Genomic DNA, 23,150 nt, shown 5'->3' on the forward strand with positions numbered 1-23,150 from the left:
CCATCGGGGGGTGAACAGTTTTATTGAGTTCCAACCGATCCGGATCCCTTCAATCAGCCCGAGGAGAAAACCGAGGAATAAACCCGAAGGAGGCGAAAAATCCATGTCCGGAGCTGTCACAGGGCTCCAAATCCTCACGGATGGGAGCCGGAGGATGTTAGGAGAGGGGCTGTTGCAGGGCTGGGTGGCTGCACCAGAGGCTTTCCAAGGGTTCCAAAAATCACTTCCTCTGTCCCAAATCATCCCTGGTGTCCCAAACCAACCCCGACATTCCCAGATCACCCCCAGCATTCCCAGATTCCCAAGCCCTGCATGGGGCCATATTCCCAACCCACTTACCACTGGATTTAGTGAGGGGAGGAAAAGGAGGAGTAGAAAGAGGAGGAGGAGGAGGAGGAGATGAGAGGATCCGGTCAGCCCTTGGAAATCTTTGGGAAAGGATTAAAGGGAAAACCTGGGAATTTGGAGAAGGCCAGGCCCGATTCCACGCAGCTCTGGTGGCTGCAGGGGGACAAACAACACAGAAGAGAGAAAACCTCGGGAACTGTCCCAGAGCGGGGTGGGATGAGGCCCTCCCCCAGAGGTTTGGGGGATTCAAGGCACTTGGAGTGGGGCTGGGGGGAAGGGTCTTGCCCAGATCCCACGGGGCAGCGACAGGGGAGGAGGGTCCAACCTCCCTGGGGTCACCTCCGGGTCACCCCCTGGGTCCTGCTGCTGCTCTGATAGTTTTTGGGGTTTCCTTGGGTTTGAATTTTCATTTCAATGTTCACTTTTCATTCCAATTTCACATCAGTGTTTCCATTTAATTCAATTTCACTTATTTCGTTCCAATTCCATTTAAATTTCAATTTTCAACTTTGATTTCAATGTTTAATTCCAATTCCATTTTTAATGCAAATTTCAGTCCAATTCAAATTCCAATTTTAATTTCAATTTCAGCTTTAATTCCAATTCCAATTCTAATTTTTATTCCAACTGCAATTCCAATCCCAATCCCTCTGTGAATTTCCCACTCCCACCCAGGCCCCCGGGCCCCGCAGCCCCGGGCAGCCCCATCGCTGCCCCCGCGCCAGGGGAGCTGTTCCCACACGTGGTAAAACCAAAACATACAAAAATAACCCAAAAGTCATTAAAATCCCGGGAAAACCCACAACGAGACGAGCCCCAGGTGCCGGGGGAGTGTGGCTTTCCCGAGCCCCGTCCCCGGGAGCCGGGATGGGGATTCTCCGCGGCAGGAACGGCCTCCGCGAGGGACGGAGCCCACAAAGGGGTGCCGGCGTCGAGCCTAGAACTCGTCGTGCCGCACCAGCGCCTCCCCGAAGTCCGTGGCCTGGCTGCCCACGAACAGGTCTGACTTGTCCACGATCTCCTCCCGCGTCAGCTTCCCGTCCTGCAGGGAATGCCACATCCCGCTATTTCCCCATCCCGCTATTTCCCCACTCCTCCCATCCCGCTCCCCAAAACCCCCCAGAGCTGCTGGCCCACCTTGTCCTGGTCGGACTCATAGACGAGGTGCCGGGCCTCAGCCTCGGCGTGGTCATAGTCCGAGGGCAGGATCCAATCCTTGGTCTCCTCCTTGTCCATCTTCCCATCCCGGTTCTTGTCCCGGAACTCCACGAACTGCTCCCGCTCCGTCTTCACCCACTCAGGCTCATCAGCGTCACCATCCTGGCTGTACATGTCACCTGGGGGGACAGCAGGATCAGGATCAGCCCCATGGCCCAGTCCCCACCCCAAGGATTGACCCAAAGCCTTGAGCTCCCTAAATCCATCCCCAAAACCCCAAAGCACCACCTGGGTCATGATTTCACCCAAAAATCCTCGGTGGAGGCCTGGGGGCAGGTGGAAGTTGAGAGAAAGAAGAACATTCTGTGAGGGGGAGGACTTGGTAGGACACGGTGGCAGTGGCTCCCACGGGACAGGGACACTGAGGGGACACGGACAGGACATGGAGCAGTGTCTCACCGATGTACTCCTCCAGGTCAATGAAACCATCGCCGTTCTTGTCAATGTCCTCCATGGTTTCCTACAAGAAGATGCCAGCGTGAGCTGGGCCCGGGGCAATTCCTGCCCCTCAGTGACCACCTGCCACCAGAGCTGCCCCAAGTGCCTCTGTGCTGGCCCCACCTGCACCACGATGTCCTTCATGTAGTCGTACTCCTCAGGGTGCAGGAAGGCCGTGAACTCCTCCTTGGTGGCCGCCAGGTCCCCGTCCTTGTCGGCCATCTTGAAGCGCCGCTCGTCCCGCACCATCATCTGTTTGTAGTTGAAGCCATCGTCAGGGTCTGGATCATCTGGAGGGAGCACAGGGAGCACCTGGGTCAGCTCAGCAGGACGAGGACCCCGTGACCACCCACACAACCTCAACCCAACGCTGGGTCAGCTCAGCAGGACGAGGACCCCGTAACCACCCACACAACCTCAACCCAACGCTGGGTCAGCTCAGCAGGACGAGGACCCCGTAACCACCCACACAACCTCAACCCAACGCTGGGTCAGCTCAGCAGGACGAGGACCCCGTAACCACCCACACAACCTCAACCCAACGCTGGGTCAGCTTGGGCAGGACGAGGACCCTGTAACCACCCACACAACCTCAACCCAACGCTGGGTCAGCTCAGCAGGACGAGGACCCCGTAACAACCCACACAACCTCAACCCAACGCTGGGTCAGCTCGGGCAGGACGAGGACCCCGTAACCACCCACACAACCTCAACCCAACGCTGGGTCAGCTCAGCAGGACGAGGACCCCGTAACCACCCACACAACCTCAACCCAACGCTGGGTCAGCTTGGGCAGGACGAGGACCCTGTAACCACCCACACAACCTCAACCCAACGCTGGGTCAGCTCAGCAGGACGAGGACCCCGTAACAACCCACACAACCTCAACCCAACGCTGGGTCAGCTCGGGCAGGACGAGGACCCCGTAACCACCCACACAACCTCAACCCAACGCTGGGTCAGCTCAGCAGGACGAGGACCCCGTAACCACCCACACAACCTCAACCCAACGCTGGGTCAGCTCGGGCAGGACGAGGACCCCGTGACCACCCACACAACCTCAACCCAACGCTGGGTCAGCTCAGCAGGACGAGGACCCCGTAACCACCCACACAACCTCAACCCAACGCTGGGTCAGCTCAGCAGGACGAGGACCCCGTAACCACCCACACAACCTCAACCCAACGCTGGGTCAGCTTGGGCAGGACGAGGACCCCGTAACAACCCACACAACCTCAACCCAACGCTGGGTCAGCTCAGCAGGACGAGGACCCAGTAACCACCAACACAACCTCAACACAACACTACATTCTCAGTTCAACCTCAGCTCAAGCTCAACCTCCTCTACTGAACCTCAACTTCCTCTCAACTTCAACCTCAAGACAACTTCAGTCTCCTCAACCCAACCTCAACATTCAGCCCAACCCAACCTCAACCTCCTCCACTCAACCTCCTGAACATAACCTTCTCATCTTCAATTTCCTCAATGCAACCTCAACATCCTCCACCCCACCTCAAACTCAACTCAACTTCCTCTCTCTCAGCACAACTTCCCAACGCTTTGCCAACACAAGCTCAGCTGCAGCCACCACTTCTCTCCTGTGCCCACTGCCAGGAGGAGGAGGAGCTGCAGAAGCCCTGGGATCATGGCATTCCCAGGGAGAGGCCACAAAAGACAGGGCTTGGGGGCTTTGGCCGGCACGGCCAGAGGCTCAATGTGAACTATTTTGGGAGGGGAATGTGTAAGGGGATCTCACTCGCTGCTGGCAGTGGCAGGGCCAGGAGGCATCGGCCGGGTGAGACCGTGGGGCACGCGTGGCCACTTGGCACAGCCCCACCAGCAGCAGGACAGGAGTTCCAGACACAGCAGTGTCCAGCAGCCCATGGAGAACGTGAATCCTGGGGGACACTGCCACGCTCTGCTTAAGTTAAGCCAGAGGCAGGCCCCATCTAATAAGAAGGTCCAAAAGCCCCTGTGTCCCTGCTGTGTTATCTGGGACAAAAGGCACGCATTGAGGAGCCCTGGATTACGGGGCTCAGGATTAAGGAGCTCTGGAGCATCCATTAAATATCCAAAGATTTTGACTTTAAGGCAGCTCTAGGGCAGAATGAACCCCAAATTCCCCATTCTGTTCCCAAGGTTTTGCCTTGAGAAGCAGCATAGCCCCGAACAAGGAAACCTTCAGGACCAGCACCATTAATAGATGATTCCTTAATTGCTGTTGAGATAATTAATGGGTTTGATGGGGGAATGGTGGGGGGGCAGATGGGTTAAAAAGGGTTAAACCTCCCAAAGCCCCCAAAGTTCCTTCCTGCCTTGGTCCTGGGCTGGGAGAGGTTTGGGGGACCAGAGGGAGGGGAAGCAGACAGAGCTGGGGGTTTTGCTCAGAGTATGGCAGCAAAGCCACAAACTCAACCCAACATCTTCCGTCCTGGTTTTGGATCCCACCATGGGACTGAGGAATTAACAAAAATAGGAGTGCTGCTGATGATGATAATATTCTGATTTTGAAGGGAGTTTCAAAGGAATTTCCAGTCTCAGATGAAGCTCTTGGACGTTTATCACTTGATATTCCCTGCTTCCCAGGACTCCCCCCAGCAGAACCCCACGCTGCTCTGTGACACTTCTGGGGGCCACCCCGTGACTCATCCTGGTGTGTAATGAATGAATTAATAAAACCACTCCCAGCACCTTGTTTTGCCGACAAAACACCACATTCTGGACCCTCCAGAGCAACTGAGGGCGATGCCTGGCCCCATGCATCCCTTGGCCACGGGTCAACACTCAGGAGGTACTTCCAGAGGCATTCCAGCCCCAGTCTGGCCAGGGAGGGGAGCGAGGAGAAGACAGGGGAACATTTTAGCAGCAAAGAGCTGTGGAAAAGTAATTCCTGCCGAGAGGAGCCAGGGCCAGCGCGTGAGGCAGGATCCTCCCGGCACTCCGTAAGGACACAAGTATGTGGGAGCAGCAGGAGTGGAGGCTCCTCCGGGGCCTGCCAAGGGCACGCGGCCTCCAGCGCTGCTCCAGCCTTGGAACCGGCCGTGCCGGGGGCTGGGCGCTTCCCACGCGCCGCTCCACTGCGGGAGGGAGCTCCTCCTTGAGCTCATTAAGGGGGCTCTGTTAATTCAGGGTTCTCTCATTAAGGCTTTTCCTTGTGGATGTTCATACTTTTCCCTATCCAAGACCTGCAGGTCCTAAACGCCACCCTAAACTCCTCAAACAGTGCTCAAACCCCTCCCAGGACCTCTCTGCCCCCTTCCAGGCTGGATTTACACAAGCAGATTAGCCCAGACCCCAGGAACCCACGGCAAAGGGAGGTTTGGGAGGTGCTGCCCCAGCCCGGGGGTGTCATGGGGCCTTCCCTGGCCACCAGCACAGCAAATCCAGATCCTCCCTGATCCCAAGGGAGATGGATGAGCCTCCTGTGCAGCGGCTCCCCCTCTGCACATCCCGCGGAGCACTTTGACTATTTTTGGCAATATTTAGGAAATTAGAGTGGATTCGACACTCCAGAGCTGCAGCTCCTCCACCCGGGCCAGTCTACAGTGCTGGAGGCCAGAGCTGGCACAGGGCTTGAGGGTTTAAGGTTTTAACCCCAAAAGTGCTGTTGCTTCCCTCACTCCCAGGGATGCCTGAAGCCATGCCACACTACTGGCCCAGCAAGTGTCCCAAAATCCCTGAGTTCTGGGGTCTAACACTGCTCCCAGGACAAGGGAAAGCGACTGAAACCTCTGCTAGTGGTTTGTTGGGTTTGGGGATGCAATGGGCACACCAAGGTGGCTCCACAGCCGCAGAGCAGTGGGTTCCACCTGCAGGTCCCAAATTCTCCCACAAGCCAGGAATTCCAAAGGGCTGGAAAACCCTATTCCCACATGCCATTCATCCCAAAATCACCTGGATTCAGCCCAGAGCTCAATTTGTCACCAGGGACATTAATAATGCCCAAGTGTGGCTGCAGAGGGGAAAAGGAGGGTGTGAGGTGTGTAAACTTTACATTGGGAAGATTTCCATGTATTTTGGGTTCTTTTTCTTGGATTTCTCTTTGCTAATGTCACCAGGAGATCAATTTACAGAGTTTTAGAGGCTTTAAATTATAACATCTTGGGGACATCTGCTCCAGCTGGCCCCATGTATGCCAAGGCCACATCCTACATCACATTGCTGTGCTTATCCCAGGGAACAAATCCATCTCAGGTCAGCCAAGCACCAGCCAAGCACAGCTCCACACTCTCAACCACAACTTCCTAATCCAGGCCCCAAACTCCCCCTTCACCACAACCCCATCCGGATCCGTGTCCATCCGACCCACCACCACTCCGTGAGCCCATCCCAATCCATGACCACCCACTGACCACTGTGCCACGAGACCATCCCAATCCATGACCACCCACTGACCACTGTGCCACGAGCCCACCCTGATCCATGACCACCCACTGACCACTGTGCCACGAGCCCATCCCAATCCATGACCACTCACTGACCACTGTGCCACGAGCCCATCCCAATCCATGACCACCCACTGACCACTGTGCCACGAGCCCATCCCAATCCATGACCACTCACTGACCACTGTGCCACGAGCCCATCCCAATCCATGACCACTCACTGACCACTGTGCCACGAGCCCATCCCAATCCATGACCACCCACTGACCACTGTGCCACGAGCCCATCCCAATCCATGACCACCCACTGACCACTGTGCCACGAGCCCACCCTGATCCATGACCACCCACTGACCACTGTGCCACGAGCCCATCCCAATCCATGACCACCCACTGACCACTGTGCCACGAGCCCATCCCAATCCATGACCACCCACTGACCACTGTGCCATGAGCCCATCCCAATCCATGACCACTCACTGACCACTGTGCCACGAGCCCATCCCAATCCATGACCACCCACAGACCACTGTGCCACGAGCCCATCCCAATCCATGACCACCCACTGACCACTGTGCCATAAGCCCATCCCAATCCATGACCACCCACAGACCACTGTGCCACGAGCCCATCCCAATCCATGACCACCCACTGACCACTGTGCCACGAGCCCATCCCAATCCATGACCACCCACTGACCACTGTGCCACGAGCCCATCCCAATCCATGACCACTCACTGACCACTGTGCCACGAGCCCATCCCAATCCATGACCACCCACAGACCACTGTGCCACGAGCCCACGCTGACCAACCCACCAACCCTCAGCGACACAAGGCAGAGCAGGACATCCCAGCTGCTTGCTCCAGGAGAGGCTCATCCCAAGAGCCAGGACCTACCCAGGATATATCCATAGGTGGCATTTTTATACTCCTCCCAGGAAACAAGCCCGTCCTCATTGAGGTCATGGCCCTTCCACTGGCGCTCCACATCCTCATAAATCCAGCGCTTTTGGGCAAACTTGATCCAGGCCTTCAGCTCCTCCACTGTCACAAACCCATCTCCATCCTCATCTATTTTCCCTACAATCTTCCTGTGGGAAACACAGAGAAATGCAGCAAAAGTTAAAAAAAATGAGGGGTTAGCAGAGAGGGAATGGGAAGGGGCAGAGGGGGCAAGTTGAGGTCATTACAGAATTGGGGAATTAAACCATTTGGAGAGTTTATCCTTAAAACCAACGTACGGTTCAGCTGCAAAAACTCTGGCTCAGACACGAAAATCCCTGGCTCGGCCACTTTTGGACCACTCAGGTTTTGGTTTCTTCAGAAATTATGAGTTTCATGGGAAAAAATTCCTTTTAAGCCCCTGGGAAAGACCCATCCATGTGTCCTTTGACCAAGGTGGTGCAGGTGATGAGTACAGACCCATATTTATATTAAAAATGGGAATATTGGCTCTGCCTCTCCTGGTGATGCCAGGAGAAAGTTTGAGGTGGTTATGGAATTTGCAAATTCAACCATTTGAGAAGTTTACCTTTAAAACCAACATTTGGGTTAGCTGCTGAAAAGCCAGGTCAGCTGCCAAAACGCTGTTTTGGACACAGGAAACACTGGCTCAGACATGGAAATCACCATCTTGGCCACTCTTGAACTACTCAGGTTTTGGTTCTTTCAGGAATTACGAATTTTAGGGGAAACCCTTCCCTGTCAAATCTTAGGAAAGCTCCATCGGCATGTCCTCCTGCCTCGCCGGCGACGGGCGAGGAGCACGGATGCAAATTTCTGCTAAACCCGGGAAGTTTGGCTCTGCGGGAGGAATCGGAGCCGCCCAAGCCCAGCGGAGCAGCGCAGCCCCGGTGCTGGGCCGGTCCCGCCCGCTGCCCGGGGCAGACACCGGAGCCGCAGCCCCAGAGCCGCGTGCCTCCGTTATTTTTAGCAGCAGCTGTAGGAAAGGCCGGCAGGAATGCAGGATCCAGGGGCAGATGGAGCCGGGGGGTGGGGGGCTGCTCGATCCGCAGCGGTCGCTCCCCAGACAACACCCAGCTCTGTGCTGGAGAAGTTTTGGGCTCCTTGGATGAAAACCGGGGATAACGGTCCCAAAATCCTTTGTCTGGTGAAGCGGGATCCTGTTTTTTTCCTTTAACGTGAAGGTTTAACGGAAAACAGTTCAGGAATCCTTAGCTCCAGCCCAGGTATCTGAGGAATTTTAGAAGACAGGTGGAAAACACGGAATTTTAAATTTTAGATCACTGCTAGGACTATTAATTCCAAAAATACTGACTCAAAGGGAAAACTGGGCACTGGAGCCACCCATGCTCACACCCAGGTTTCCGTGTTTCAGAATTGCCTTGGTCTAGGAAAACCAGGAATTCCTCTGTGGCACAAAGGATGTTCCTGGCAACAAGAAGCTGGAGAGAGACTGGAAGAACAAGAGGAAAATGTGGAATTTAGTTCTGGCAGTGAGAGGCCAAAGTGGGGGCAGTGGGCAGGGCTTGGAGACCTGAGTGATTTTAAAGAGAAATATATAAAATAAATATGTAAATATAAAAAATAGCTCATCAATAGTGCCCAAATTTATGCAGAAATACGTAAAATATTACAGAAATACTTCAGAATTGTATATATCAATGTGCAAAGCATCCCTTCTAATATTTCTGATCAAACACAGCAATATGCAAAATGTCACATAAATATTCAGAATTTTCCATATAAGTATATAACAGGTCAATCAATATTGTAAGATTCTGCTTAGAATTACATAAAGTATCACATGGATATTAAACATTTGTCCATGTAGGTATATAAACCACAAATAAATCTGTCAAATTCTTCCTATTTCAGGGAAAATATTCCGTGTTTCCCTCTCCCAAGAAGGTACACCACCGGCAATGGGATTTATTAGGAAAAATCCCTGGAATGGAGGACCAGAGCCGTCAGGGGTAGATGGCCCAGCCATTTTTCCAGGGCAGTTTCTACAGGGTTAACTAAGGAACAGCTTCCCAGGGAAGTCAAACCCTCTCCAGCCCAGAGCCGAGCGCTCAGGAAGCTCCCAAACCTCCTCCCCACCCTGCTCCGGGGGCTGGCACCAGCTGCTCCCGGCTGCTTTCCCAGGGCAGCAGCCACCAAACCCTTCCACTTTCCCAAAGCCCCGTCCTGCCCCCCTGCCCGGGCAGGCAGCAGATGTTGGGGAAGGGCCGGCAGCTGCTCGCCGTTCCCACTCGCTGCTCCCAGGGCTCGGCGTGCCCGGTGCCGCTGCCAGGGAACGGCACAGCCGCCGGGACACGGCGCGCCCAAAGCCCCGGAAGGCAGCGAGGGCAGCGGAGCCGGAGCTCGGGCAGGAAAAGCGGCCCTTGCTGCAGCACAGCCCCGCTGAAGGACAGAGCTCACTGAAGCAGCCCGCGATAACAGCTTATCAAAGCACCTCCAGCTCGGGATGGCCCCCGCGGACGGGACTGGGGCTGTTTGTGCGGCAAATCCCCGATGGAAAGGCGTTCCGGCGGTAACTCGGCAGAACAATGGGATTGAGCCGTGACGGAGCTCTGGGATCGCAGCCCTGGGATCGGGAGAGGCCGGGGGAGGCCCAGCTTCCCTGGGATCTGACGCTGCTGCAGGGGCATCGAGGCACGCTCTGATTGTGCCAGGAGGCAAAAAGCCTCCCAGATCCTATATTTTGGAGCTTATGGAGCGACCAGGGCCTGGCTCCAAGGGATCAAGGGGTTTTCCAGTTTAAATTGTCCCCGGAGGGAGGAAATCCCCTCCGGCCAAGAAGTGCTGGGGGAGAGGCCAGCACCTCCTTCCCGCTGGGAGCCTGGACTATCCATAGGGATGGATGGCACCCATCCAGGCACCTCCACCTGGCACACCCTGCCCTGCACATCCCGCTGTGGGAATTGGCTCACTCTGGAAGTGTCCCCAGCACCCACACGTGGTTGAGCTTTTCTTTCCCATCAGGGAGCACCATTCCCAAAAAACAGCCCAAAATTCACCATGGGCTATGGTAGGCGCTCCTCCAGCAGCAGCAAGGTTGGGATGCTCGGCTGAAAAAATCAAGTCTGACTAAAAGAGAGATTCAGGTGGGATACTGGGAAGGAATTCCTGGCTGGGAGGGCAGGCAGGCCCTGCCACAGGGTGCCCAGAGCAGCTGGGGCTGCCCCTGGATCCCTGGAATGTCCCAGGGCCAGGCTGGACCCTGGGGCTGGAGCAGCCTGGGACAGTGGGAGGTGTCCCTGCCATGGCAGGGGTGGCACTGCAGGGGCTCTGAGCTCCCTTCCCACACAAACCATTCCATGAAAACCCAGCCAAAGGCACCCAGTTCCAAGATGACTGGACATGCTGAGAAGTGTCCTGAGCTCCCCAGGGAGCCTCTGTCCCCCAGCCCCACCCCGGCCCTGCTGGAGGCTGCAGTTCCCAGGTCTGAGCCACCCCGAGCCCCAGAACAACTGCGGCAGCAGCTGCTGCAGGGCACCCAGCCAGCATGGCTCCCGGAACCATCCCAGGCCAGATCCCAGGGGAGACACGGCCAGATCCCAGGGGAAGAACGGCCAGATCCCAGGGGAAGAACGGCCAGATCCCAGGGGAAGCACAGCCAGATCCCAGGGGAAGCACAGCCAGATCCCAGGGGAAGAACGGCCAGATCCCAGGGGAAGAACGGCCAGATCCCAGGGGAAGAACGGCCAGATCCCAGGGGAAGAACGGCCATCCTGGATCTGAGGGGAGGCACAGCCATCCTGGGGTCTCAGCAGAGACGCCGGAGGGGAATTTCCATACAGGCTCTGTTTTCCCAGCTCCCAAGTGAGAAATACCAGTGACCCCAGGGGCTCCAGAGGCACCCAGAGCACACGGAGTGAGCATGGCACAGCGCAGACTCCCCCCTCCCTGCTCTGGACTTTTGGGGAATGGCTGGCACAGGAAATGGCTCCGGTGACTTTTTGGGGAATGCCTGGTGCCGGACATGAATTCCTAGGCTGGGAACAGGGCCTCCCACAGGGGGAGCGGTGCACGTGCGGCTGCATTCCCGCTCTGGGAAGGGTCGGGAAGCTGTCCTTACCCCAGGCGCTCCTTGCTCTCCTCCGGGGTGAGCTGGTCGAAGCTCTTGGCCTCGTCGGCGCCCAGGAAGGCGTCGTGGTCGTAGTCGAAGCTCTGGGCGTCGTCGTGCTCGCGGGTGCTGAGCGGGGCCTCCCGCACCACCCGCTCCTTGCGCTCCGTGGGCTTGGCCGAGCCGCACAGCGCCCACACGCCCAGGCACAGCAGGAGCCACGGGAACCGCATCGTGCCAGGCCTGTGGGGACAGGACAGCGCCATGGGACGGGGACACTGGGACAGGGACGCTGTCATGGGACAGGGACACTGGGACAGGGACAGCGCCGTGGGACGGGGACACTGGGACAGGGACGCTGTCATGGGACAGGGACACTGGGACAGGGACAGCGCCGTGGGACGGGGACACTGGGACAGGGACAGTGCAGTGGGACGGGGACACTGGGACAGGGACGCTGTCATGGGACAGGGACACTGGGACAGGGACAGCGCCGTGGGACGGGGACACTGGGACAGGGACAGTGCAGTGGGACGGGGACACTGGGACAGGGACGCTGTCATGGGACAGGGACACTGGGACAGGGACAGCGCCGTGGGACGGGGACACTGGGACAGGGACACTGCCATGGGACAAGGATGCTGGGACAGGGACAACACCGTGGGACAGGGACACTGGGACAGGGACAGTGCAGTGGGACAGGGACACTGCCGTGGGACAGGGACACTGGGACAGGGACAGTGCAGTGGGACAGGGACACTGGGACAGGGACAGTGTAGTGGGACAGGGACACTGGGACAGGGACAGTGCAGTGGGACAGGGACACTGGGACAGGGACAGTGTAGTGGGACAGGGACACTGGGACAGGGACACTGCCGTGGGACAGGGACACTGGGACAGGGACACTGCCATGGGACAGGGACACTGGGACAGGGACAGCGCCGTGGGACGGGGACACTGGGACAGGGACACTGCCGTGGGACAAGGACGCTGGGACAGGGACAACACCGTGGGACAGGGACACTGGGACAGGGACAGTGCAGTGGGACAGGGACACTGGGACAGGGACAGTGCAGTGGGACAGGGACACTGGGACAGGGACAGTGCAGTGGGACAGGGACACTGGGACAGGGACAGTGCAGTGGGACAGGGACACTGCCGTGGGACAGGGACACTGGGACAGGGACAGTGTAGTGGGACAGGGACACTGGGACAGGGACACTGGGACAGGGACACTGCCGTGGGACAGGGACACTGGGACAGGGACACTGCCATGGGACAGAGACAGCGCCGTGGGACAGGGATACTGGGACAGGGACACTGCCATTGGATAGCGACACTGGGACAGGGACACTGCAGTGGGACAGGAACGCTGCCATGGGACAAGGACACTGCAGTGGGACAGGGACACTGGGACAGGGACAGCGCCGTGGGACAGGGACACTGCCGTGGGACAGGGACACTGGGACAGTGACAGGGACACTGGGACAGGGACAGTGGGGTGGGATGGGGACATCAACATGGGACAGGGACATCACCGTGGGACAGGGACACTGCCGTGGGACAGGGACATCGCATTGGGACAGGGACAGCAAGACAGGGACAGCGCCGTGGGTCAGGGACACCAGGACAGGGACACCACCACGGGACAGGGACAGTGGGACAGGGACACCAGGATGGGCCAGGGACACCGCAACGGGCACCAGGCAGCACCAGGGTCAGAACAGGGAGGGACAGGAATAGGGCATGCTGTTGAGGAAAAATGGGGATTAGGGCAGGTTGCTTGGGAAGAATAGGGTTTAGGGCCAGTTATCTCAGAAAAATGGGGGACTAGAGCAAATTATTGGGGAGAAAACAGATTATGGGAGCAAAAATGATCAATTAATCCAGATAATCTGGATGAAATGATAAATACGGGCTGTCCGGGCAAAGATGGAGATTTAATGCGGACTGTCTGGGAAAAATGGGGAATTACTGCACACTGTTCGGGAAAATGAAGAATTAGTGCAGATTTGTGTGGGCACAAATGACTAATAAATGCAAATTATGTGGGAAAAGGATGAATTCCTGCATATTCTCAGGTCAGATTTATTAATTGATCCTAATTATCAGGGCACTGTAATTAACTAATATGGGTTATCTGGGCAAAAGTGATTCACTGACACGGATTATCAGGGCACAGGGATAAACTAACACAGATTATCAGGGCACAGTAACTAATTAACAGAGATTATCGGGGCACAGGGATTAATTAACAGCAATTATCAGGGCACAGGGAATTTCCAGCCCCTGAGCACGTGGGCAATGTCCCGTTTCCCTGGAGCTGCTCCCGACCCCATCCCAGAGCCCCTCAGAGCGGCGGCTGGGCTGGGAAGGGATCCAGGGGTGGGGAAAGGGGTCCTGGCAGGAAGGAAGGAAGGAAGGAAGGAAGTGGATCCAGATGGGAGGAACGTGGAGGACGTGCACACACCCCCCTGCTCTCCTCCCCCAAGCCCTGGTGCTCCCCCAGACCCGCTGCGGGTGAATCCTCCCCCACAGACCCAATCCCGCCGCACTGGGACCCGCCTGACCAAACCACCCAAATGTGCCTGGGATCCTCTGGAAGGATTCCAGAGGCTCATCCCTTTAAATCCCAGCGGAAACTCAGGTGCTCCCCATGCTTGTCACTGAGATCCCAGCTTAGATCCTATCACAGATCCAGGTGTTCCCCATCCTGATCTCTTTACATTTCAGTCCAGGTATTCATCATCCTGATGTATTTAGCCTTAAACTGTAATCAAGATATTTATGATTTTTAACTCTTTCACTCTAAATTTAATCCAGATATTCACCACCCAGAGCTCTTAAATGCAAATTTAATTCAATACATTCCCCATCCTTATTGCTTTAACCTAAATTTAAACCCAGCATATTTCCCATCCTTACCCCTTTAAATTTACATCCAGGTCTTCCCCATCCAGAGCTCTTAAACATAAATGTAAACCCGGGTATTGCCGTTCCTTATCTCTTTAAGTCTGTGGTTTAAAATCCAGGTATTCCCCTTTAGCCTGAACCCCAGCCCTTTAACCTGAACTCACACCAAGGAGTTCTGCCCTGGGAGTGACCCAGGAATGACCAGGAGTGACCTGGGACTGGTCCCGTGTCAAACCAAGAGAGTGGTGGCGGGACACGGGGGAAAGGACATGGAAAAGCCCTTCCTTCCTCTTTTTGAAAGACGATTTATCAGACACAGAAAACCCACAAACTTCAATTCCTTGGAAGTGGGGAAGGAGGGGGCATGGTGAGGGGATTTGGGTTATGAAGAGGAAAAGTCACTGTTTTAGTGTTTCTGGGGAGGAGAAACCTTCCAGGAGGGAAAGCCAGTGCCAGGTGTACATGGAGCCCTGGGTATTCCCATCCCAAGGAGCCAAGTCCCGCTCCCCTGGGTATCCCTGTCCCCAGGAGCTGACTCCTGGTATCCCTGGGTATCCCTGTCCCCAGGAGCTGACTCCTGGTATCCCTGGGTATCCCTGTCCCCAGGAGCTGACTCCTGGTATCCCTGGGTATCCCTGTCCCCAGGAGCTGACTCCTGGTATCCCTGGGTATCCCTGTCCCCAGGAGCTGACTCCTGGTATCCCTGGGTGTCCCTGTCCCCAGGAGCTGACTCCTGGTATCCCTGGGTGTCCCTGTCCCCAGGAGCTGACTCCTGGTATCCCTGGGTGTCCCTGTCCCCAGGAGCTGACTCCTGGTATCCCTGGGTATCCCTGTCCCCAGGAGCTGACTCCTGGTATCCCTGGGTATCCCTGTCCCCAGGAGCTGACTCCTGGTATCCCTGGGTGTCCCTGTCCCCAGGAGCTGACTCCTGGTATCCCTGGGTGTCCCTGTCCCCAGGAGCTGACTCCTGGTATCCCTGGGTGTCCCTGTCCCCAGGAGCTGACTCCTGGTATCCCTGGGTATCCCTGTCCCCAGGAGCTGACTCCTGGTATCCCTGGGTGTCCCTGTCCCCAGGAGCTGACTCCTGGTATCCCTGGGTGTCCCTGTCCCCAGGAGCTGACTCCTGGTATGCCTGGGTATCCCTGTCCCCAGGAGCTGACTCCTGGTATCCCTGGGTATCCCTGTCCCCAGGAGCTGACTCCTGGTATCCCTGGGTATCCCCGTCCCCAGGAGCTGACTCCTGGTATCCCTGGGTGTCCCTGTCCCCAGGAGCTGACTCCTGGTATCCCTGGGTGTCCCTGTCCCCAGGAGCTGACTCCTGGTATGCCTGGGTATCCCTGTCCCCAGGAGCTGACTCCTGGTATCCCTGGGTATCCCTGTCCCCAGGAGCTGACTCCTGGTATCCCTGGGTATCCCCGTCCCCAGGAGCTGACTCCTGCTCCCTCAGGGCACATCCCAGAGCCGGGGCCTGCCCAGCCACGTGCTGATCCCAGGATCAGCCCAGCCTGGAGCACAGAGTGACCTGGAACGGGTCAAACAGCCCGATTTTATCTGTCAGTGTCCACACAGCGCCCGGGAGGCCCTTGGAAGTGATCAGAGCTCCAAGCCGGATCCGGGCAGTGCCGGGGGCCAGGAAAGGTGATCAGAGAGACCAAAACCCACAAACCCACGGTTATCCACAAACAATTCTCCAGGAAAACCTGGCAGCACCAGCAGCTCCTGCTGCCCGAGGGGATGGGCTCTGGATTTCCTGTGGAGATCCCAACCCGAGGGAAAGCAGAGCCGCTCTCCTCCCAGCACTGCCTTTGGCAGCGGATCCTTTCCCTCCCAATAAAGGGTCTCTGGGTGAACTGCAGGGAAGTCGGGAGAGGAGCCAGTGGTGGGAAGATGTGGGGGTCAGAATGGGGGTCCAGACCCTCAGCTGGGGAGGAACTCGGAATTCCAGAGGGGCTAGGGTGGGATACTGATGGAGGACCTTGAGATTCCAAGGATACTGATGGAGAATCTCGGAATTTCAGGTGGGTTTGATGAGCAGTTGATGGAGGAACCCAGAATTCCCACTGGGTTTGCTAGGATACTGACAGAGGAATTCAGGATCCTGCACTGGGCTTGGAACTGTGGTAACATTTAGAGGAAACTGATGGGAAGAAGCCCCTCCGGACACACATTTCCCATGTGGGAGGCCAACAGGATCCCATAAAACCCCCCACGGGCAACGCCATTTGTTCAGGTTTGGGAATCAGCCTGTTTCAGCTTTTTATGGAACACATCCCATTGGAGCGGCCAGGGAACAATTAAGTGGACCGCGCGGTGCCACCCCAGGGGCACAGCAGGGCTGAGGGGAATCCCGGCCCTGAGAAGGATGAATGGATGTGGGGAGACATCGGGAGCCAAAACCAATCCCGGGCTAGAAACCGCCTGGTCCTGCCCCAGACCAGCCCCACAGTTCTGGGGGCACCGAGAGCTGCGGGACAGGAGCACGGGCTTGGGGCGGCACCTCCTCGGGTGGTGCCCCCGCGCAGGGCAGCACCGCGGGTCCCACAGCCCGGTATCCGGGGGTCCCACAGCCCGGTATCCGGGGGTCCCACAGCCCGGTATCTCGTGGGTCCCGGGGGTCCCACAGCCCGGTATCCCGGGAGTCCCCGGGGTCCCACAGCCCGTTATCCCGGGGGTCCCACAGCCCGTTATCCCGGGGGTCCGGGAGTACCACAGCCCGTTATCCCGGGGATCCCGGGGATCCCACAGCCCGTTATCCCGGGGGTCCCACAGCCCGCTATCCCGGGGTCCCCGGGGTCCCACAGCCCGTTATCCCGGGGGTCCCCGGGGTCCCACAGCCCGTTCTCCCGGCCGATGCCCCGGGCATGCCGATGGATTCCCGCGGGCCGGTCCCGCCCGGGTCGCGAGATGCGGACGGGGCTCCGTCCTCGGGAACGGCGGTCCCGACCGGCCCAGCCCACCCGCCCTGGGCCCGCTCACGGGCGGCCCTGGGACTCAGCACCGCGCAGCGGGACGGGCCGCAGGAGTCGCGGACGCGGCGGCGCCGCTGCTCCCGCCCGTTCCCATGGAGACCGGGCCCGGCGCTGCCGCCGCCGCGCTGCCGCCACACCGCAGCGGCCCCGCTGAGCCGCTCCCGCCGCTTCCCCGCGCCCCAGGCCCCGGCCCCGGTGCCCATCCCGGTCCCTGCCCGTCCCTCACCGTCCCCACCGCCGCCGCCGCTGCCGCCGCCGCTCCACGCACCGGAAGTCGGCGCCGCGCCACGCCGCACGGCCCCCCGCGCGCCCTCCCCGCCCACCAATCACGGGCAAGCCACGCCTCCCTCTCCGCACCGATGCGCCTTCCGATTGGTCTGTTCTGCCGCCACTCCGCCCCTTTGCCCGCCCCCGCCTCGCGCCCCGCCCCCCGCTCCCTCCTCCGGCCCCGCTCCCTCCGGCCCCGCCCACCCTGCCGGGGACGCGGGCGCTGATTGGCTGGAAAGCGCCACGTCCTCAGGCGCGCGCCGGCCGCCGGCCCCGCCCACCCGGGCACCCCGCGCCTCACTGCGCACGCGCGTGCGGGAAGGGCAGAGTCACGTGTGTGGAAAAGGCGGGAAAGCCGAGGCGGGGCTGGGGCAGCGGGGCCGAGTGTCCCCCCCTGGTCACCCCCTGGTCACCCCCTGGTCACCCCCGGTCACCCCCGGTCAGCCCCTGGTCACCCCCTGGTCAGCCCTGGTCACCCCCTGGCCAGCCCCTGGTTAGCCCTGGTCACCCCCAGGTCAACCCCTGGTCAGCCCTGGTCACCCCCAGGTCAGCCCTGGTCACCCCCAGGTCAGCCCCTGGTCACCCCCTGGTCACCCCCTGGTCACCCGTTGGTCACCCCCTGGTCAGCCCTGGTCACCCCCTGGTCAGCCCTGGTCACCCCCTGGTCACCCCCTGGTCAGCCCTGGTCACCCCCTGGTCAGCCCTGGTCACCCCCTGGTCAGCCCTGGTCAGCCCTGGTCACCCCCTGGTCACCCCCTGGTCAGCCCTGGTCACCCCCTGGTCAGCCCTGGTCAGCCCTGGTCAGCCCTGGTCACCCCCTGGTCAGCCCTGGTCAGCCCTGGTCAGCCCTGGTCACCCCCTGGTCAGCCCTGGTCAGCCCTGGTCAGCCCTGGTCACCCCCTGGTCACCCCCTGGTCAGCCCTGGTCAGCCCTGGTCACCCCCTGGTCACGCCCTGGTCACTGGAGGACATGGAACAGTCACACAGGACATGGAGCGGTCACAGAGGGCACGGAGCGGTCACAGGGCACACGGAGCAGTCACAGAGCACACGGAGCAGTCACAGAGCCCACGGAGCAGTCACACAGGGCACGGAGCAGTCACAGAGCACACGGAGCAGTCACAGAGGGCACGGAGCAGTCACAGAGGGCACGGAGCGGTCACACAGGGCACACGGAGCAGTCACAGAGGGCACGGAGCGGTCACAGAGCACACGGAGCGGTCACAGAGCACACGGAGCAGTCACACAGAGAACACGGAGCAGTCACACAGGGCACGGAGCAGTCACAGAGCACACGGAGCAGTCACACAGGGCACGGAGCAGTCACAGAGCCCACGGAGCAGTCACACAGGGCACGGAGCAGTCACAGAGCACACGGAGCAGTCACAGAGGGCACGGAGCAGTCACAGAGGGCACGGAGCGGTCACACAGGGCACACGGAGCAGTCACAGAGGGCACGGAGCGGTCACAGAGCACACGGAGCGGTCACAGAGCACACGGAGCAGTCACACAGAGAACACGGAGCAGTCACACAGGGCACGGAGCAGTCACAGAGCACACGGAGCAGTCACACAGGGCACGGAGCAGTCACAGAGCACACGGAGCAGTCACACAGGGCACGGAGCAGTCACAGAGCACACGGAGCAGTCACAGAGCACACGGAGCAGTCACAGAGCACACGGAGCGGTCACAGAGGGCACAGAGCAGTCACACAGGACACGGAGCGGTCACAGAGCACACGGAGCGGTCACAGAGCACACGGAGCGGTCACAGAGGGCACAGAGCAGTCACACAGAGCACACGGAGCAGTCACAGAGCACACGGAGCAGTCACACAGAGCACACGGAGCAGTCACAGAGCACACGGAGCAGTCACAGAGGGCACGGAGCAGTCACAGAGGGCACGGAGCAGTCACACAGGGCACGGAGCAGTCACAGAGCACACGGAGCAGTCACACAGGACACGGAGCAGTCACAGAGCACACGGAGCAGTCACAGAGCACACGGAGCAGTCACACAGGACACACGGAGCGGTCACAGAGGGCACGGAGCAGTCACACAGGACACAGAGCGGTCACAGAGCACACGGAGCAGTCACACAGGGCACGGAGCAGTCACAGAGCAGTCACAGAGGGCACGGAGCAGTCACACAGGGCACGGAGCAGTCACACAGGGCACGGAGCAGTCACACAGGACACAGAGCGGTCACAGAGCACACGGAGCAGTCCTGCAGCTCTGCTCGAGTGAAGGCAGAGCGTCCAGCGGGGCACAGCCCACGGGGGTTTCTCTCTTGGGGTTTCCAGGGGCGCAGCCTCCTTTTATCCCAAACTCCCAGCTGAACATTCCCTCCTCCAGTCGCCATGGCTGAGGTGCCGGGAAGGTGGAGCCCCCCACACATCCCCCTTGGCCCTGGCACCTTCCCCCAGAGTCCAGCAGCTCGGCCTTGTGCCGACCCGAGTCAGTTTCAGGGCTCGGGGTGTGTGAGCTCTGGGACAAAGCCGCCACAGGCATTCAGCCCCAGTTCAAAGACATCAGCACCCACAGCCTCACCCGTGGAATTGTTTGCAAACACCTTTCCTATCACCAGTGATCCCAGCCTGGGCATCCCTGGCAGCAGTGTCCAAACGCTCCTGGAGCTCTGGGGCCGTGCCCATTCCCCGGAGAGCCTGGGCAGTGCCCAGCACCCTGGGAAAAGAGCCTTTCCTGATGTCCATCCTATCGCTCCCTGGCACAGCTCCAGCCGTTCCCTTCATCCTGAGGTGTTTATCCAACTGGGCTGGGCAGTTTGTCCAGAAAGATCTGGAGAGAGACAGAACTGAAACATCTCAAACTTCAAGGAAGATGTTAAGGCTCTGGAGCCCCGGGAGGGGCTGAGGGAGCTGGGAAGGGGCTCAGCCTGGAGCAGAGGAGGCTCAGGGGGACCTTGTGGCTCTGCACGAGTCCCTGACAGGAGGGGACAGCCGGGGGGGTCGGGCTGTGCTCCAGGGAACAGGGACAGGAGGAGAGGGAACGGCCTCAGGCTGGGCCAGGGCAGCCTCAGCGTGGACACCAGCAGGAATTTCCCCATGGAAAGGGGGTCAGGCCTGGGCAGGGGCTGCCCAGGGGGGTTTGGAGTGCCCATCCCTGGAGGTGTCCAAGGAAAGGCTGAATGTGCCACTCAGGGCTCTGGGCTGGGGACAGGTGGGGGTAAGGCACAGATTGGACTGGATGGGCTGGGACGGCTTTTCCAAGCTCTGGGGTTCTGCAAAAGCTTTACTGAGATGCAAAATTATTTTTTCTGGCTTCCCTGGATCAGCTCAGGAGGACTTTGTGGTACAAGGTAAGGAGTTTTGGCAATCACGATGTTCTCTGGTGGCTGCAGCCTTCTCAGTAACTCCCAGAGGAATCCATTCTAAGGTTGTAAGAGCACCAAAGGGACACCAACAGGCCTGGAGCTTGCAGCTTGTGCCTCTGGGCCATCTTGAAAACTGGGATAACTTTTGCCAGCTTCCAGTTGATTTTGGTTGGAAAAGCCTCTATGACCAGCCAGTTTCCCCAGCACTGCCAAGGCCACCACTGCCTATGTCCCCAGGTGCCACATCCACACAGCTCTGGAATCCCTCCAGGGATGGGCACTCCACTCCTGTGCTGGGGCTGGACAGCCCATTCCAGGAGGAATTTCCCCAAAATCCCCCCTGAGGCTGCCCTGGCCCAGCCTGAGGCCGTTCCCTCTCCTCCTGTCCCTGTTCCCTGGAGCACAGCCCGACCCCCCCGGCTGTCCCCTCCTGTCAGGGACTCGTGCAGAGCCACAAGGGCCCCCTAAGCCTCCTTTGCTCCAGGCTGAGCCCCTTCCCAGCTCCCTCAGCCTCTCCCGGGGCTCCAGCCCCTTCCCAGCCCCCTCAGCCCCTCCCGGGGCTCCAGCCCCTTGCCAGCTCCATTCCCTGGGCACTCCAGCCCCTCTCTCCACGCAGGTCCCAGCCACACTCCAGACGTGCCCCAAGCCATGACCACATCGATCCCAAAATAGCCCCAGGGCTCCACGTCCGAAGTGACGGCCCGGCTATAAATACACCTCGCTCTGGTGTCCAAGGCTCCCTGCACAAGTGTGACCCCATCGGCAGGGAATGTCTCCCAGGACCCAAATCCCGGTTTACGGGCTCCCAGCAGCGTCAGGCTCTATTTGCCCCGCGCTGCCTCTGCTCTGACACACCAGCGCGCTGAGGTCAGCGCCCACCCGCCGGACCATCCCTGCGGCCGCGGCTGCCCAGCTCCCGCGGAGCCACCGCGGGGAAAGAGCGCTTCCAGCGCCGTGATTCATCCCTTCCCGCAGAAATGCCTAAATTAGGGCAGCGGGAGCATCCTGGGGCTGCGGCTCTCCCGTCCCAGGGAGCCGAGCCGGGCCGAGGCTCCCGGCAGATATTTACAGTCAGTGAGATAATTCCCACCCTCGGCCTCGCCGGGAGCGCTGCCAGGACTGACACTCGGACACGGCCCCACAGTGAAGTCACGGGCTGAAAAAGCGCAGCCCAGAATTCCTTGGAAAACCTCCCACTGTGTTTTTCCCCTCGTTAAATCTCCCTTGGTGCTGGAATCGTACAGTCTTGAGAGCAAAATGGTCCCAGATATGGGGAACAGACACTCAAAGCATGAGATTTCTTTATCTTATTAACAAAATACGTCTCAGGGGCTGAGACGGTTTTTTGAACAAAGGGTGGCTCAGGAAGGCTGAAAAGTTTAAATTTTTATTAAAATGTAAGTTAAGGGTGTTTAGATGGGTTTTTAAAATTTTAAAAATTGGTTTGATGATCATTTTGGTTTTTTTTTAAACAAAAATGCCCTAGGAAGTTGAAATGTGAGGGGTTTTTTTTAATAAAATACATTTTGGAGTTGGGCATCGGGAGGCTGTGGGGTGGACACTCGTGCCCAATCCCAGGGACACGGAGCAGCTCCCGGAGTCCTGGCCATGGCCCAACCATGCCCACCAAAACCAGGAGGGCTGAGGGGAATTGGAGGCTCTTTCTGTGCTCTCCATCAGCTTTCCCCATGGCAGGGGATGATTCACCTCTCCCCCCACAGCCTGGCCTGACCGTTCCTGGGGAAGCAAATCCCATTTGACCCACCCACCTTTTGACTCCACAGCTGCCTTTTCTCATGTTAGCTGAGCCCGGAGCTCTCGGCTGCTCTGGGACTGATTTATTGCATTTCCTTACGGAAGTGCTCGTGGAAATCCCTTTTCCTGCCATTCCGGAGGAGCTGAAGGACCTCCGAGCTCCAAGTCCCTCATGAATCCCTTTTTCTTACACCTCGAACCATTCCCATTGTTTCGAGTTCTTCCAGTTTTTCAGCCTTTTAAAGCCATTGACATGTTGCAGCTGGATCCTCTTCTCTCCCTCTTTTCAGCGTAAGACAAAAGCCACTCCCAATTCCCGTTTTCTTGTCTTGCCCTCCCCAGTCCCCCAAATCCACTGGTTTTGCCCAAACTGTGGACATTTAGGGTTTCTCTGCTCAGACAGCACTGACAGACATTTCCCTTCCCCAGTGGTCTTGTCCCATTCCCAAATGTCGGTGAGAGCAGATCCCAAACTGGGTAAAAATTCTGAC

General features: G+C 58.5%; 2 protein-coding genes across 2 annotated transcripts; one reads left to right on the forward strand and one right to left on the reverse strand.

The window, feature by feature from the left end:
- Window positions 1-782: 782 nt before the first annotated feature.
- CALU (calumenin) lies at window positions 783-17,664 on the reverse strand. Its single transcript, XM_068189291.1, has 7 exons — window positions 17,532-17,664; window positions 11,436-11,666; window positions 7,289-7,482; window positions 2,128-2,294; window positions 1,966-2,026; window positions 1,486-1,685; window positions 783-1,390 (listed from the first exon to the last, which is right to left on the reverse strand). Exons 2-7 carry the CDS (start codon window positions 11,654-11,656, stop codon window positions 1,286-1,288), a joined length of 948 nt encoding a protein of 315 aa, XP_068045392.1. The 5' UTR covers window positions 11,657-11,666; window positions 17,532-17,664; the 3' UTR covers window positions 783-1,285.
- On the forward strand, window positions 17,198-18,070 carry LOC137473523 (uncharacterized). The gene has a single exon (XM_068189269.1). The coding sequence runs from the start codon at window positions 17,198-17,200 to the stop codon at window positions 18,068-18,070; it is 873 nt and encodes a 290-aa protein (XP_068045370.1).
- Window positions 18,071-23,150: the final 5,080 nt, after the last annotated feature.

This window comes from Anomalospiza imberbis, chromosome 5, assembly GCF_031753505.1.
Source record: "Anomalospiza imberbis isolate Cuckoo-Finch-1a 21T00152 chromosome 5, ASM3175350v1, whole genome shotgun sequence".
Lineage (NCBI taxonomy): Eukaryota > Metazoa > Chordata > Aves > Passeriformes > Viduidae > Anomalospiza > Anomalospiza imberbis.